Source organism: Chanos chanos, chromosome 14 (assembly GCF_902362185.1).
Source record: "Chanos chanos chromosome 14, fChaCha1.1, whole genome shotgun sequence".
Classification (NCBI taxonomy): Eukaryota; Metazoa; Chordata; class Actinopteri; order Gonorynchiformes; family Chanidae; genus Chanos; species Chanos chanos.
Genome location: NC_044508.1, coordinates 17,260,398 through 17,277,326, shown reverse-complemented (window position 1 = coordinate 17,277,326; position 16,929 = coordinate 17,260,398). Strand labels below are relative to the sequence as shown.

General features: G+C 39.6%; 2 protein-coding genes across 4 annotated transcripts; one reads left to right on the top strand and one right to left on the bottom strand.

Moving 5' to 3' along the window:
* The first annotated feature begins 7,974 nt into the window (after positions 1-7,974).
* Positions 7,975-9,498, top strand: ncbp2 (nuclear cap binding protein subunit 2). 3 transcript variants are annotated; one of them, XM_030791627.1, is made up of 4 exons: positions 7,975-8,071; positions 8,420-8,601; positions 8,753-8,891; positions 9,236-9,498. In XM_030791627.1, the coding sequence occupies exons 1-4, from the start codon at positions 7,997-7,999 to the stop codon at positions 9,302-9,304; spliced, it is 465 nt and encodes a 154-aa protein (XP_030647487.1). In that variant the 5' UTR covers positions 7,975-7,996; the 3' UTR covers positions 9,305-9,498. The 3 variants fall into 3 exon arrangements, with proteins under 3 accessions (XP_030647487.1, XP_030647488.1, XP_030647486.1); XM_030791628.1 differs by having other exon boundaries at positions 8,420-8,459; positions 8,770-8,891; positions 9,129-9,351; XM_030791626.1 differs by having other exon boundaries at positions 9,129-9,351.
* A 1,942-nt stretch (positions 9,499-11,440) lies between these two features.
* On the bottom strand, positions 11,441-15,813 carry senp5 (SUMO specific peptidase 5). Its single transcript, XM_030791127.1, has 9 exons — positions 15,018-15,813; positions 14,817-14,922; positions 14,572-14,719; positions 12,938-12,985; positions 12,728-12,805; positions 12,234-12,371; positions 12,011-12,094; positions 11,795-11,845; positions 11,441-11,612 (listed from the first exon to the last, which is right to left on the bottom strand). Exons 1-9 carry the CDS (start codon positions 15,811-15,813, stop codon positions 11,502-11,504), a joined length of 1,560 nt encoding a protein of 519 aa, XP_030646987.1. The 3' UTR covers positions 11,441-11,501.
* Positions 15,814-16,929: the final 1,116 nt, after the last annotated feature.

Below are 16,929 nucleotides of genomic sequence, written 5' to 3'. Positions count from 1 at the left end.
TTTCACATAACTACCTCTGGGCTCAGGGTGTAAAAATTGTTGGTGAGAACCAACCACATCTTTGTCTCCAAGCCTCTGACCTTTGTGACAGACTCCAGAGTCACCTCCACTTCCTGTAGAAAGCATGTGCAAGACAATGTTTTTCAGCTACTGCTACATTTGCAAGGGACTACACACACAAAGATATAGCCTATGTAAAACCCATAACAAACTTTACATACCCTCAAATCTTCACGAAATTTCCTGGTGAACACAAAACGCACCAGGCTGGAGGTTCTCATCACACTCTGGGAGTAAGGCTGTGAGGAGTAAAACCAACACAGAAGCTTTTGAACATCACTATAAATCTTCACCAGCAAGATGTGACTACTGAAAACAGCCTTAAGAATGCATTCATGAAGGTTACTCAAAACCAATCAGTCTTCCGATTGCCTCACCGATGGATGCACCATCTCTTTAATTCACACAGGTATGAGGAAGAATACGCAGAACCTCACCCGAATCAAGTCCAGTGCAACGCAGCCTCGTGGGTTGAGTGTAGTGGGCACGTCCTCATCCTGTCCATTGAGATCAACCTGCAAAAACGGAAGATTTCATTTTAGACCAAAAACCGCCAAGAACGCACCTGCGTGGAATTTTCTCATCCCAGAGACCTAGTGTAAAACAGAAGCATTAAAATGTTACCGGCTCCACCAGTATACTCCCTCTGGTAATGGAATCGCTGAAGTCAAGGGGTGTGGATAGTTCCAACGTCCGTCTCGAGAGCCAAATTTCTATCAAATGAAAGGTAAGAAATGAGCGAGGTCAGCAACATTTCATTCCACGAAAGCAAGGCTGAGAAACGAGAGGGATGCCACGTCCCGTTAGAGAAGCCATTTTCAAAAGCAGTTCAAATTAAACAGAGTAAATGAGAAATTACTAAGTTTGGCCCACGTGTATTGTTGTGGTTTCGAAATGCCGTGGGATCACGCTATATGCACGTGCAAGAACGTGGCAACAGTTGCCACAAGAATGGAAACGAGTCAGTGGAAGAGACGTGCCGCGTCACTATGGTAACGTGTCAACTAAACTAGCTAGCTAACTGGCTAGCTAACTTGCGAAATAAACAAATAACTGAATGAATAAATAAAGAAATAAATAATTATTTTAATCGATAAATATAGCGAAATGTTGCTGTGCCACCAATTATGTCTTTCTGAATGTCAGAAAGCATTTTAATCTGTTCACTGACCTTCACAGTCGGTCTGGCACGAAGTCTCCGTCGTTTTAGCAGTCCTGGTCCGTTCTCCGTGGTCCCGCCACCTACAAAACAAATAAAAAGCCCCGACAGTCGCGGCAGCCGCACTCACGGTACATACCACTGGTCGTTGCCTCAGCTGAGCGAAGTGCCCGGTGATCCCTGAAAATGTAACTTGCATTTTGACAGATTAAATGATTTCAATAAAACAGGTTACAAGTTAAGAGCAAATCCCTAACTTTAGCTAAATCAAAAAATCAAATAATACTAAAAAAACTAGTTAGTAGCCTATTAACCAACTAGGCTACCTAGTCAGCTAATCTAACTTAACTGATTGTATGATATTATATTTAGATTCTTGATTAATCCGTCAATTTATAACAAAAGCTTGGAAAGGAGAAAAAACGATTATAATCGTAATAATATTTAAATGAATTTGCCAGACTGAGAAGTAGCTCAGAAGCGCAGGAGAAAGGCCACAGCAGTGCGTTCGTTTTTGGGTCGGTTCACGACTGACGCACTTCTAGCTGTTTTCCAGTTTTTAGAATTCTTTCGAATCTTCGGGTTGTTCTAAATCTTGCATCACAACAATCAGCGATTTTATTCAAATGTGTTTGTGGAGGCTCATTTTATGGTTGCTGTGCTAATGACTGATCCATTTCATGGCTCCCTGAAGAAAAGATGCTCAAATCCAAAAACTTTAATGCGTTTAATTGAAAACACCTCTGACTTAAAGACCACGTGCTTTTCGTATGTCTCATTGACTTTGTCACAAGGCAGTCTGTGCAATCTGACAGCAAGACCTGAGCTCAGGGTGAGGTGTGTGGACCTTTCAGCACATACTCCTTTGTCCTTCACTATCTGTCAGCAGCTTGTAACAGGAAAAACACAGGGACCCACAATGTGCAAAACAATGCGGTACACCAAATATTGCAATGGATCTTCCAATGATGAGGAGTAAAGATAATGCCTTTGAGATGAACTAAAATGCTCCTAGATATGTGTGCCACGCAGTGGTGGAGGAAGTACTTAAGTACTGTACTTAAGTAAAAGTACAAATAAACAGACAAAAATGTACTTTAGTAAAAGTACCACATTAACCTTTTTACTTGAGTAAAAGTAAGTAAGTACCTGCTTTTAATTATACTTAAAGTATTGAAAGTAAAAGTACTTGCTGAATGTATTCCCTAATGCAATGGTCTACAATATCATTAAGTGTGCCTACTGTATGTATATTTTGTTTAATACATCAATAGTATGGGCTGTGCCATTTTAATTAACAATGCTGCAGATGATGCTACTGATAACACTGGCAAACAATCTCTTATCAATTATTTGAAAGGTTATTGTTTTTATTGTGTTTACCCTCTGTGACACAGTTCACACACAGAATTGGACTTACGATTCTGTGAATCAGAATTTCAGGGGTGACCTGCAGAGTTAAATGCCATTAAGCAAAATAAGAAAGAGGACTGATCATACCTTTGAAAGTTTTTATTTAACTGTAAATAAAACCAAACACAATATAACACAATGCAAAACCACTGTGTTATACTGACTGCAGTAAACACATTAAAGTCAAAGTTGTCTGCCTGAAAAAAGGGGCATTAAACACACCTAACAAAGGAATAGGCACTGATCCTAACACAGGATTTCAGCATATTATCTATTACAAAATTTATACTTTTGCCAGACTGTTCTTACAGGAGACGGAAATTTGGTTTGGCTCAATATAAGCATGCCAAGTAGGGTTGACAGTCTGACTTTTAAATTCCATTTTAGTGTAATTAAGACAAAGGTATCTTTAAAGTAATTACTACGATGTTAATCCTGTCATTCTATAATACTAACTAATTTTAAACCTTAACTCTGAAGGAGCACAGGGCCAAAGAGCCCCTAGCCACACAAGCAACATAACCACCGCTGTTCCCGGGATCTAGCATCCAAGCAAACACCCAGGACCAAGACTACATTGCGTTAGCAACATGCATGTGTTACTTGCCGGTTAACCCTCGATTATAAAAATTTAATCGTGTTTACTTGTTGCTAGTGGTGCATTTGAACAAGAGGCTAGCTAAGGTTACATAAGACTTCACTAACCTAAATTAATTTAACATGCAAAAGTCAGGTAGCATTAAGCAACCTAATTTACCTCAATATGTTTCTTTAAATTTGACGGCAAATTTTTGAAAGCTAGTATCTCGTGTTTTCGAGGGAGACAAAGATGGCACCGGAATCTCCATGAATCATTTTTAGAACCGGTTATCTCAAACAACTCTTTTAAATAAGGCTATGGGTGGCGCATGTCTAATGGCTGAAACTCCGTGGTGGCCTCTCTCGAATCCATTTTGGGTGTTTTATCACCGGTTAGTGCTGCTGCTGATGCGGGCGCGCCCCGCTCTTGTTGAAGGAGGGTCTAGCATTACCTGCCGGCTTTGATTGGTTCAGTGGACCAATTCCCCTCTCGCCATTGATCACTTTAAAACTAACAAACAAACAAAAAAACGCAATGTGACTGTAACGTGTAGCGCAACGCATTGTAGAAATGTAGTGGAGTAGAAAGTATAGATACTTGCTGTAAAATGTACTGGAGTAAAAGTCAAAAGTACCCACAACTAAATCTACTTAAGTAAAGTACAGATACATGAAAACTGTACTTAAGTACAGTAACGAAGTACTTGTACTTCGTTACATTCCACCACTGGTGCCACGTGACAACAGGATGGCTGTTTGGAACCAAACATTCGTGCATTTGTGACGTAAATTTACTTCTTAAATATTTAAAGATAGACTCGGAGGGTAGCTGCAGAAATATGGACAAAACTATTGATTCTTCTCAATTTACTAATGTGAAAATCTATGCCACCAGCAACAACTAGCAGAACAATATATTCTTTTCAATAATTAAAAGTAAATTTAAATTTAAATTTTCATTAATCATAATTTCAAAGTTCCATTCCCAGAAGTCATGTGGCGTGATGATTTTAATACAGTAATGAGTGAGTCAATAGACATATGACCTATCTACCTTACGATAACAGCTGGATAAGATACATGAAAATAGCTGGAAAAAGGTGAGAAAAAGGAAAACAGACTTAGACGTCAGTATGTTATGTGGCAGGGATATTAGTAGTGGAGAAACAAAAGAAGGTGTTACATGCTGTAAAGATGATGGACTATTTAGTGAGTTCTGTTAAAGTGTGTACTTGACTCCCTTTGTTCTGGCTGTGTTCAAAGAAACCCTAGAAAATGAAGAAATGTCTGCAATGCTCAGGTAGGGTCTCAATACCATAAATACCAAGCAAATTGATAAACAGCATAAAAAAAAAAGATGGCCAGTTACCCCATAGATTAAAGATGTTAATAAGAATATTAGAGCAATTTTAGATATGACTGATTGTTTACCAAATGATGGGTTTGTTATGTTTATTGACTTTTACAAAGTCAACCATAGATATGTGTTCAAGGCTATTCAGTCCACTGGTTTAGAGAATTCCTTCCAAAAAGACTCAGATACCCTACAGAATGGGTGTAATAGTTTATGGGTGTAATTTTTCATTAAAATGGTACAGAAATTTGAAAACCAGTCAGTTGTTTTGAAGAATTTTCATTTGTATGTGGTCTTAAAATGAACATAAACAAATCAGTGTTGTTTCCACTTAAGGAGATGGGATTAAACATAACTAAATGGTAGCTCATTTAAAAACACAATTACATACCAAGAATGACAAAAATAAAGATGAAGATGAAACAGTATGCTCAATGTTAATCTGATACTTGGTAATGGTAAAAGAGACTGAATACGTGCTTATATAGGGATCTAACATTGAATAACAGGATTCGATTATCAAAAGCTGACAGTTTATCAAGATGGGTTTGTGCATATTTATTACTTGACATGTCCCATAATGTACAGGAGAAATTAAATCAAAAGTTTATCAGTGTCACATGGGGAAATAAAACTCACTACCCAAAGACAGATTTCATGGAAAGAAAAAAAAAAGAAATGGCTGTCCAGAGGTATGGCTTTTTGAAACATTAGTTAATTGGATTATTAAATGTATTAAAAGAAACAATAATATGTGGAATACATTTCCAAAATATCTGTTTAATTTGGTGTAGAATTTATTCTGAGATGCATTTTTTGTAAAGATAAATTAGTTATAAATTAGTTACTAAATCATTGAGGCCCCAGAAAGAAAAAAAAAAGTCTGCTAGCCTGGATACTAGCTTGTGAACATGACTTTTCCTCTAACAAATTTTACAAGATCAAAATTTTAAATCCAACAGGTACAGGGAAGGGTAGTATTTCTTTTGTGAAATCATTTGACACTATGCCCCTGTTCTCTTATTTTACATTTTAGTAACTGTCTGACCTGTAATTTGAGTATTGAGTTGAAATACTATTTTCATTTTCTTTGATTTATTTAGCATGAGCAGTTCCTTTGTCAGTAGCTAATTTCTCTGTGTGTGTGTGTGTGTGTACAGGTCTCATGTGAAGACTGGAGATGGGAGAGGCCTTATCTGCCAGACCAGTGATGCAGGCCTGAGATGATGTCTGATTTGGGCTCAATGCTTTTGTCTGTGTGGTATGCAGTGTGAGTTATATCAGCAGAAGAATCCTGAATTTAGTTTTTCTTAATGTTTTACTCTCCAGTTGCATATTCTGTCTTGCATTGCTTTCACTCTTCAAATTATTCTGTATCAGAAAAAACTCAACAAAGCAAACGGTCACATATTCAAACACAATTCTATCTATAACACAACCCTGATACCTACCCCTTGTTTTAGTCTTATATTCTTGCATGTGTTTGTGTTTGTGTGTGTGTGTTTAATCATACTGGGATTCTGCTGTTTTAAAGATTTGTGTCAAAAGACAAACAAGTTTCAAGTTTTAAGTTTCAAGTTTATTTAGAGCGCAATATCACTGTTTACAGTCTCAAAGGGCTTTACAGGCCACAACAGCCAAAATCAAAACAGGATGGCACCCCCTGGCTTAATCCTCATGGCGGGCAAGAAAAAACTCCCCAAAAATCCAAAACGGAAATGGGAAAATGGGAGAAATCTTGAGAAGGACCACAGAGAGAGGAGACTCCTCCTTGGCCAGACAGGTGTGCAATAGGTGCTGACCACGTGGGCAGTTACAATTGCAAGTAAATTGGAACATGAACAAAGGGGATGGCAATGCTGACAGGAGGCTGACAGGGGGATGAAAGATGATAACACCAGGATGGATCAGTCCAGAGGGCAGGAGGAGTCAGGATCACTGGTGTCGCAGGAGTAGCATGTGTGGCGAATAGCATGTGTGGCTCGACAGAGACAGAGAGAGAGAAAGAGAGAGAGAGAGAGAAAGAGAGAGACATTGTTAGATGTTCATTTCCACATAATGGTTAAGGGAAAATATACATCGTGTGCCGAGTGCAGGCAGGGACTCCAGCAAGACTAGCTGTAACAGCATAGTTAAAAGGGAGAGCTATAAGGTAATACGGACATGATGGCACTCTGGGACACAAGGCAGCCACCCACTCCACCGTCAACAAACCTGAGTGAACATGTTAGAGTGGGGGGGCGACAGCATCCAAACATCCCAGTTCACCAAACATTCTATGCCCAAGAACCCTCCAGATCTGCTCCTTTACCTAGTAAAGAGCTGTTAGCGAAAGGCTTCGCTAAACAGATAAGTTTTCAGCCTTGACTTAAACATAGAGACTGTGTCTGAGTCTCGAACATTAATTGGGAGGCTGTTCCATAACTGTGGGGCTCTGTAAGAGAAGGCTCTGCCCCCTGCTGTAGCCATCACAACTCGAGGTACCAACAAATAGCCTGCACCTTTTGATCTAAGTAGGCGTGGTGGATCATAAAAGACCAGGAGTTCATGCAGGCATTGTTACTGTGCCTTATCACAAATGTACATCACCCTTCAGTGTTCGGCCATTTCATGTGAAATTATGAACATTACATTTACATAACATTACATATATAAACTTATTTGCCAAGATGCTTTTCAGAAAGGCTGGATGGCATTAAACTCCCTGTGGCATTGCATTTTTAGCTACATGTTACCTTTAATAAAATAAAGAAAAGTAATCTCATGAGTTTTTGGAACTGCCCCCGTACTGAGAGTGCACGAGATTGTGAGTATGCACTAATATAGGCAGACTGTGATGCTACTCAGTTGGCACCTACTAACCCCTGCTTGTGTGAGGCGGTTCAGGTTTCAATAATTTCACATTTTCTGGAAGGTAAAGTGGATTTGAAATTACTCCCCAATTGAGGATGCACAATTATTTTCTTAGTTAATTAAATGTAATATTTTAGTAGGTGATCATCGAAGGCTACTATATCCACTTGTTTGGCATCTACAACCACCTCGTTGCTACAAAGGCAATTCAGACCTTAGCATCTACACATTTTCTGAAAGGTCATGTAGATTTTAAATCACCCATGTTAAGGGCGATTTTAAGTTGATGTTTTCCTAACAGCACATATTCAGCTGTGTCATATATTCAAAGGATCATTAAACTTATATATTTCAATATTTCTGTTATTTCAATTGGTATCTTAATTTATATCATTACAGGTGATATAAATTAAGGTACTTTACATTTGTATACCAATTGTGTGAATTTTTGTTTCCCAAGTCAACATCAATACGCTTTTATTTTGAAATGTACACTAAATTTAGCTGAACAGGCTAATTTCCGTTTTCTTGTTAGTGGTGCTAGTTGTCGGTATTTGTTCGTTACTGGATTTAGCAACATGTCTATCAAATTAAACGCTCTTTATAGCGACTCATACATTGATGTTAGTCAATACAGAGACCAACATTTTAAGGTATGTAATCGTGCAGCAGGGGGACCACTTAACGAAGAGTCCACACCACTGTTTGACTAGAAGTAGTAGTTTGTATCTAACCTAGCTGCTATGCCAGTTAGCTAGTTCACCATACTCACGTTGCTTATAAGAGAACTAAATGGGTGCGAAGTAGTTTCACATTTCTATTTCTTTCATGCCAGTTTCATTTGCTCAGTGATTTATTATTCAGATATAGATTTGGTCCAGTTACATCAGTGAGTAAAGAAGCTCACTGACTGAGGAGCTGATGGTTTTCGTCGCATTAGCTACAACAGAGATAGACGTGAATACAACTACTATTTGTACCTCCATGTTTCCATCTCACAGGGCAACCGATACGAACAAGAAAAACTACTCAAACAAAGCTGTACGCTATACGTGGGAAACCTTTCATTTTATACAACAGAAGAGCAAGTCCATGAGCTGTTCTCCAAAAGTGGCGATGTGAAGAGAATCATCATTGGCTTGGATAAAGTGAAGAAAACAGCATGTGGATTCTGTTTTGTAGAGTATCCTTTGAAATGCGAACTATGGGTATTTTAGGGGGCTTTTGGAGAACTGCTTTAGCCTCATGTGAAATTGATGAAAGTGATGAATCCGTGACATTTAAAATCCATGTCTTGAATGATCGTCATGTAAGTTCTTTAACTTTGATGTAAGATATTACACCCGTGCAGACGCTGAGCACGCGATGAGGTTTATAAATGGCACTAGACTAGACGACAGGATTATCAGAACCGATTGGGATGCGGGGTTTAAAGAAGGGAGACAGTATGGTCGCGGGAAATCAGGTGGTCAGGTAAGTGCAGTTTGATCTGCAGTCAAAAATCACTTGTACGCTTTTTTTTTTTTACTTGCATGCAATAGTAATGTCCTGAATAAAGCAAAAGAGTGACACTACATTTTACACTGCCTTATATTTAAGAAGCATTACCTTTCTAGTATTGGTGTGGGCAAGCACAGTGGTTCTATTTTGATTGAGCTACAGTTGTAAAGCTGTAGTAATGTTTTCAACGAAGTCTCTTTATCTCCTCAGGTCAGAGATGAATACAGACAAGATTATGACCCAGCAAGAGGAGGTTATGGAAAGATGATTCAGAAATCATGAACATTTTTTCTGTACTCATTTTTTGCCTTTTCCAGGTCAGAGATGAATATAGGCAAGATTACGACCCTGCCCGAGGTGGATATGGCAAATTAGCTCAATTGTAAAGAACACCAGAGACCCGTCAGAAATTTTAAATGACCAATTTGGCTTTAAAATGGACAGAATGAATTGGAAGACTTCTTTTTTTAAATGGTAATGTTAAGCGTTGATTTAAATGTTAGCTGTTGTTGCCTGATGGAGACATTCAGGATTGGCTTACATTCATTTAGTTTAGAAATGAGTATGTTGTACATATATTTTTTTTTTTTAAATAAACATCAACCTATTTCAGTTGCTTTCATATTGCCGCTCTGTATTAATCAGTAGTTACATTTACGTCATTGTTATGTGGCATGACACAGAATACAGACATTCATTTATTTTCCAAGCTGCTTGTCCTAATGAGGGTGGTGGGGTCCTGGAGCCTTTCCCAGCGCTCATTTAGCGAAAGGTGGGGAAACACCCTGGACAGGTAGCTGGTCCATCACAGGGCAGACACACAAACACATTCATACCTAGGTGCAATTTACTATCTCCAGTTCACCTGACTTAGATGTCTTTGGATTGTGGGAGGAAACTGGAGCTCCCGGCGGGACCCACGCAGACACGGGGAGAACATGCAAACTCTACACAGAAAGGACCTTGGCCAACCGGCCGAAAATTGAACCCAGGGCCTTCTCGGTGTGAGGCTACAGCACTAACTACTGCGCCACCCAGAATGCAGACAGGTTACATATATCTAAATTCAAAAGAAGCATTGTCAGGACAGCAGTATTTTGATTTTATTAAGGAAAGAGCAATTTTTAGCATGGAATTTGCAAGAAAAAAACCCATACAAACATTGTAATCCATTATGGTCTAATGCAGTTTCTTAAATAGTGACAAATAGTAGTCTACCAGAAGAGACGTGAACCACCTCACTCACCTAGGCCAAACTGCGTGAGTAGCTGAACACTTCAAGTAGCTGAAGATACAGTAAACCACATATCTTAATGATAAGGGACCACACTGACTCAAAACAGATGGTCACTGAGGCTGTCAACAAAAATGGACAAAGGTGTGCTTGGTTGATAATGCAGATAGATGTGTTTGTACCATGCTACACTCACAGTACACCTCCTGTTACAGACAATACAAACATAAGGCCATTATCACAAAAAATGTATTGAACCATCTCTCCTAAATTCTGTTAATCATTTTTGCACCAGTAATCGCATCTATCAAAACTGCAGTATCCTCTTTAATAAGGCATGCACCAATAGCCTTTGACCTGTCAAATTTACACAACCACTTCTTAAAACAGCAGCCTGTCATCGTTACTGTCAACAAAATCAAGTTTTAAAAAATCCCACATAGTCATTTACAGTTTAGTTTTAATATAATTAAGAACAAGAGGAAAAAAAGCTAATTACTTTGTGTTGGTTTCAGCAGAAGTTCTTAAAATGCCTTGGTCTGTGGAAATGGAATCTGTTTAATACTGTCTTTGCGGCAATGGCTTTCGAAAGCGAACGTTAACACAAAGGAGCTGAGAGATCAGTCTTAAAAGAACAGAAACAAAAACGTGACTAACTTGAAATAGCCTGAGACCGCGTCACACTTCTGTTTTTAATGATGGAAAAGGTATGATTTAGAACCTCTCCAAGGGGGGAAAAACTTCATTTTCAGTGGTACATTCGTAACTCAGAGCTTGCCTTTGTTGTGTACTCTCTGCACGGGAAACTACACTAACAGTCATACACAACAAACTATGAACTTTCAAGTTTCATGCAATGTAAAGTACACTGCATTATTTTGAAGAGGACCCGGTTAAAACCACATGATTTATATTATGGCTACGAACATTTAATAAGCTATTTGAGAAGCTTTAGACAGACGGCAAAAACAGGGAAAACAACGGACAAACATAAGTTCATTAGGATGTTGATGGAGTGTTAATATTCTCTGCATGGATTCAAGTCAAATTCTTAAAAAAAAAAGAAAAGAAAAAAAAAAGCTTTCAACAACCAATAATTCATAAAGAGGTAATCGAGCCTAATGCACAACAGCTAGCATTTTTCAGTAGCAGTGCCTCAAATGTCAAAACAATGGGAATGGTAGGAAAGGCTAGGCTAGGTTTGGCATCGCTAGCCACTTCCACTTATCCACAATCTCTTCAGTCATCAGTCTGAGAAAGTTAAGAAGCGCTTCCTGTCACGTAACACGAAGACCATGATCCCTGTGGCAGCCGGTAAGAAACATCAGCATCTTAAACTCGTGCTTCAGTCAGACGACAAGTTTGCATTCACAGAGCTCCTTATAAATCCTCTTACGGACTCGAGGCATGTCTTCTTGCGTGAACTGCAACGGTTCTGTTAATGCTAGGCACTTGCAGTACTGCAAATAAAAATAAAAAAATTAAAATAATTAATCAGTTATATAACCAACATCTACAGACAGAAGTGAAAACATCTAAAGGAAGACGTTTGTCTTGGTTTTGATTTTATATGCCTCTGCTGATTTTTTCAGAGTGTACTGGAGACTGTGTTGACACTAGACGATGTTGAAAAGTTTCTCACCTCCAAGACAAAAACTCCACAGTCGCTGTCATTTTTCTGTTGTGGAATACACTACAAGAAAAAAAAAAAAAACCAATACACACATACATACATATGAGAAGAATCTATGAGTACAGCGGTATGACTGTCTACAGTGTAAGAGCCATAAAGCACATGTATCTGAATGAAAATACCCTTTCCTCATGAGTCTGATTCAATTAAAACATCCAAACAAACCTTGTTTACAATCATCTTCCAGCCTTTTTGAAAGACAGTCTGCTTCTTTTCCTTTGCCTCAGCCAGAATGTACCTCAGAATGTTCTGTTAATGGGAAACAGTCGTAAAAAGATTTTAAAAAAAAACAACCCTGATGCAGACAATTCCAGTTTTAAAAAGAGATCTGGGCTCATGAGTTTGAGGCATTATAAAAGGAATGCATAGTTTGAACAACAGCACTCACATCAACAGCATATTTGAACATAATTCCTTGGGAGTCGTAGAAGTTGATGCTTTGCTTGGCAATGTCCACGGTTATGAGAGACCAGTGAATCTCCAGATGGAGGGGAATTAGCAGTAATCTCTTTGAGAACAAGTCTACCTGCATGCCAACGACACAACAAATAAAATCAAACTGTGAAAAGTGTACAGGAACTGAATGATTCACAAATGTGACATAGTGTATCTACATACTGATCCCATGATCATCAAAGACATGTATGCTAGGATTAATACTCCTGTCAGTGACCTTGACCAAGGCACTGGCAAAAAGACCTGGAGTTGGTCCCCAGGACCTGCCCAATGCTCCTAGCCCCTAGTGTTTGTGTGTGTGCTCACTAGTGTTTAGGATGGGTTAAATGCAGAGGCTGCATGTCACTGCTCACTGTTCTAGTGTGTGTGTGACCACTAAAGTACTTCTTCTTCTCCTCCATAAAATGTTGTTCATCATGTCCTTACCTTTTTGGTCCATCTCTTCACACCCTCATAACCTTTCGCCACCAGCTGTCTGTGAAAGAAACTGTTGAAGAAATGAACCTGTAAAAGTAATCAGAAATGAGTTTAGTGAGCAATAAAATCACATTCTTTATGGTTTATGGGATAAAAACAGACATTTCCATATGGTTCTGTACTCTCCCTCACTATTGCTGTATGTTTATACATACTCACTTTGTGGTTTGCAGCCTCCATGATCAATTCACCATACATGTTTATCACCTGTAAACAGCAACAAGACAAAGTCCTCTCTCATACTTGTAAAGTTAAACTCCACAGAACAGTTAAATGACATTTAAAATGCATAATCAATTTAAGAGTAAGAGTATGTTTAAATAGCAGGGTTTTCCTAATGTTCAACAGCTCATTTGAACATGTAAATATACCCCATCCTCCCAGCATTTCTCCTGGAGATGCACCGATCCACTTTTTTTCAGTTCTGGTCCGATTTCGATACCTGAATTTGGATATCTGCCAATACCAATACCAGAGTTCTTTTTTCTTTAATATTATTATTATCATTATTATTATTGTTGTTGTTGTTGGTGGTGGTGGTGGTATTATGTGTTATGTGTCTTTTAACTGCGCCGCTAACTGTGATGACAATGGTTGTATAGTTTGGTTACAGCAGCCTCTGATATATAAGCCTACTTCCTGGATGGCAAACTATACCTTGGCTCTAAGCATTCCAACAGGCTGCGAAATCCGACATTTTCCATGACAGATAGTAGTTGATGATCATCGAGTATGATGAAACTGAGCAACTTCTCGGTAATCTCTTTAGCCATTGCGTTGTCTGCTAGAAGTTTACCATGCCTCTGGAATGACTCAGTGAGTGTCTGCTGCCTAGAGTTGTCCTTTTAGTTGATGGCTAGCATGTTCTTCCACGTGATACTTTTGCAGACGCTTAATTAAACTGGTAGTATTATATGATGCAGCACAACTTCCACCTCTTGGAATGTTGGCTTTACACACATTACAAGTTGCTGTCTTGCTTTTCTGTGTTTCGAGAATAAAATATCTCCAAACTACGGACATGTTGACTTGATAGCCAACTGTTAACGTTACTAGCTCACTCAGTTAGACTAATGGTCCAATAATCCACCCGTACGTCTAACTCATAGAATTCTGGGAGACAAAAAATGTGGGGACATCTGGATATCTTTGTAGAACTGTTTAATTACTAATTAATTAATTGATTAATTAATTTGTGCTACAACATTTTGGCTATGGGCTTAAAATTCCATTATTACATATTTATAATTCATAAAAACATCAGACCATGGAACCTGTATCAGTGTGTGGATCAGTATTGTCAGCCCAATATCCAGTGAGAGAATTACGTCATTATCGGCACCTGATACCGATATTGGATCAGATCAGTCCCAACTCTAATTTCTAATTCAGCTAGGAATATCCAATAAACTATGATCTCTTGAGTCTTTCCTTCAATAGGCAGCTATTTTAACCAACGTGAGTGAAGTTGGCACACACGTCCGACAAACATGAAAGCAATCACTGACTTTCAAACTCCGGAGTTGTGCAGCATTGTCAATATAATACGCTTAGAAGAGAATCCTGTTCAAATTATGATACCTGCAGCTATATATGGAACTGAAAATCCTGTCATCACCACTGACAGTCAATGAGAGGCAGATTGACCACAGCCCATTCATCTGACCAAGGACACACTATCAATTGTGTTGCCACTGAGGCATGATACTTATTTGAAGTGTGAATCCCAAATGGCAGAACCGTACCCAGGTGTGTCACTCACAGTCCTTATGCATTTAGATCTGAAAACTCACCTGGTCATTGACCCAGTTTTGGTCATCAAGTGTAGAAAGGTCCTCAAGTGTCAGTGTGTGCTTGTTGTAAGTCACTTTGAAGTAGTGCATAGGAGCAGAGGCAAGTCCATCCTTATACTTTGTTACTTCAGCATTTATCAGTTTCCTGCTGAGGGAAAAGGAAAGTCAGACCAAATGACACTTTGAACTGGCAAATCAGGAAAGAGATACACAATCATGAATTTATTCACGGATAATGAATTTGCCTGTCTTTGAGGTCAGCGTTTAACTTCTGATTCAGGTACTCAACGACATCAGATTCAGTCAGTGGGATGAAGCTCCCGTACTTCTCATAGAAGTTTTCAAGGAATTCTGAAAAATAAGAAGAGGAAGAAATGAAGAAATGATTCATGCAACCATGGCAGCTTTTTTGCCCCCAAAGCCTGGGAAAATGACATAAACCATACCATGAATGAGGTCTACGATTCCTTCATTGTCGATTTCAGACAGCTCCGTTCCTTCGGATGGACCCTCCTTTGACCCGGAAGGGTCCTGGAACCAAGGACTCTTGCAATAACCGTGGTCCCGCAGAGCACTGACATTCCGATTAAGAGGAGCAGGATCCTCAATTTCCATGTCATCTCTATGTGTGGAAGAATCCTGCTCTACGTTAATACTTTCTTCAACAGGATCTATGCTTTCAGTGTGCACAGTAGAGTTCTGTTCCATACAAGCACTTCTTGTGGCAGGTTCCTGCTCTGTGCTCTCACTTTGCAAGGTCTTATTATGCTCAGTGCTGTCAACGGTCATGGCAGGATCCTGTTCTTGGCTATGGCTCTGTGTGGTAGGACCAGGCTCTGTGCAAATGTCCGTGTCTGTGCCGTTTGGAGCGGTTGCTGTGTCACTGACCGAAGGCCAAATCTGGTCCAATGTCTTATCAGTAACTATCTCAGCCTCAGGAGATGTTACCATCTCCATCTCTGAGGACGTTTCTAAGTCCACTTTTGGTGCCATGACTAAGTCTACAACAGCAGAAGAGACCTCCACCTCAGCAGGCACCTCCACCTGGTTAACCACAAGCAACTCTTTCTTCTTGCGACCCCTCTTCTTACTGACCTGGTCATGGCCTGAGGAATGAGGTTTACTGTTGGGACCACAGCAGTCACAAGACTTGGGCACACGTTTCCTCCGTGAGCGCCCATACTCGGGCATCTGAGCTGGAGGTAATACTGTGGGCTCGGAGCTGTTGTGAACCAGGACCATGTCCAACCTTACCCCATTCCTCAGTGGCTCCTCCCAGCCCCTGGTCTTGCGTTTCAGCAATCCTCCACCATTGACCACACAGATCAGGTGTCTGGACCCTTGGATAAAGCTGGACAGGTATGCGAATACCTCTGCCTTGAGCTGTCTCTCTAGTGGCTCTTAAAAGAGAGACTTCCTGGCTGTGATCCAGTGCTAGAGTTTGAATAAGCACTGCTTCGAAAGAAACAGCACACTCCCTGCGTCATTTAACGTGGGTGATGTCAGCTTGGCAATGTCTACTCTTGTTGCTCCTCTTGTCTGACCTGTTGCGGAATTAAAACACATTGAATAAGAAGTCTGGGAACCTGGTGTAGGCTATAGCCTTATTTATTTTCAGACATTACCCGCATTTCCATTCGTGCAAAGTGCTGACATTTCACCTCAAACGCACTATACCCAAGACTTGTTTAACGCCACGGTTAGCAAACACCGTTTGTATAGGTTGGCGGCAATGTTATGGCAGTACCCATGGTAACGTATCACTCACAGTTTTCAGTTAAATGCTGCACACCACGAAGAAGGCAAGACAAAACAAACGGGTCATCAGTTGCCTCTTTTAAGAGAAGATCAGACTAACAGATACTGCTATGTTCCTATGTTTAAACCGCAAACATTCTAGGTGCTAGCTCGGTTAGCTATACTGGGCTAACTGGCAACCATGGAAGTAAATGTGCTTGCAAAACTGAAACGGACGTTTCACCCTCTAATTTGCAATTCGAACAATGGCATCGAACAATCGAACAATGCATTTACCATTTCGACGTACATTGTTACTGACCGTGCTGCACAGGGCAAAGTTTATTTGCCTGTACCAAAGAAGCTGTAAAATCTCGCTCACACAATGAGTGGATAATTCAGTAGTTTAAAGTGTTTAGTTCTGCAGCTAAACGAGCTAACGAGCCTGCTATTTATTATTATATCTTAGCACAGCACTGCAACTTAAGCAGAAATATTTTCGGCATGTATTTTACCGTGTGTTTGTCCAACTTCATGTCAACATAGAGGCATTAAGAGGAAACTAAGGAAATCCATGCACAGTATTTGCATACTGCATAGCCAGACAGTTTTCGGGGAACC

What these genes read in the sequence shown, in the direction of transcription:
- ncbp2 (XM_030791626.1), top strand. Translation starts at nt 7,997, where the DNA reads ATGTCTATCAAATTAAACGCTCTTTATAGCGACTCATACATTGATGTT. An exon ending in ACAGAGACCAACATTTTAAG is followed by an intron (nt 8,072 to 8,419) that starts GTATGTAATCGT and finishes TCCATCTCACAG; the next exon opens with GGCAACCGATACGAACAAGA. An exon ending in TGTGGATTCTGTTTTGTAGA is followed by an intron (nt 8,602 to 8,752) that starts GTATCCTTTGAA and finishes CTTTGATGTAAG; the next exon opens with ATATTACACCCGTGCAGACG.
- senp5 (XM_030791127.1), bottom strand. Translation starts at nt 15,813, where the DNA reads ATGGTCCTGGTTCACAACAGCTCCGAGCCCACAGTATTACCTCCAGCT. An exon ending in AATCGTAGACCTCATTCATG is followed by an intron (nt 14,923 to 15,017) that starts GTATGGTTTATG and finishes CTTATTTTTCAG; the next exon opens with AATTCCTTGAAAACTTCTAT. An exon ending in AACGCTGACCTCAAAGACAG is followed by an intron (nt 14,720 to 14,816) that starts GCAAATTCATTA and finishes CTTTTCCCTCAG; the next exon opens with CAGGAAACTGATAAATGCTG.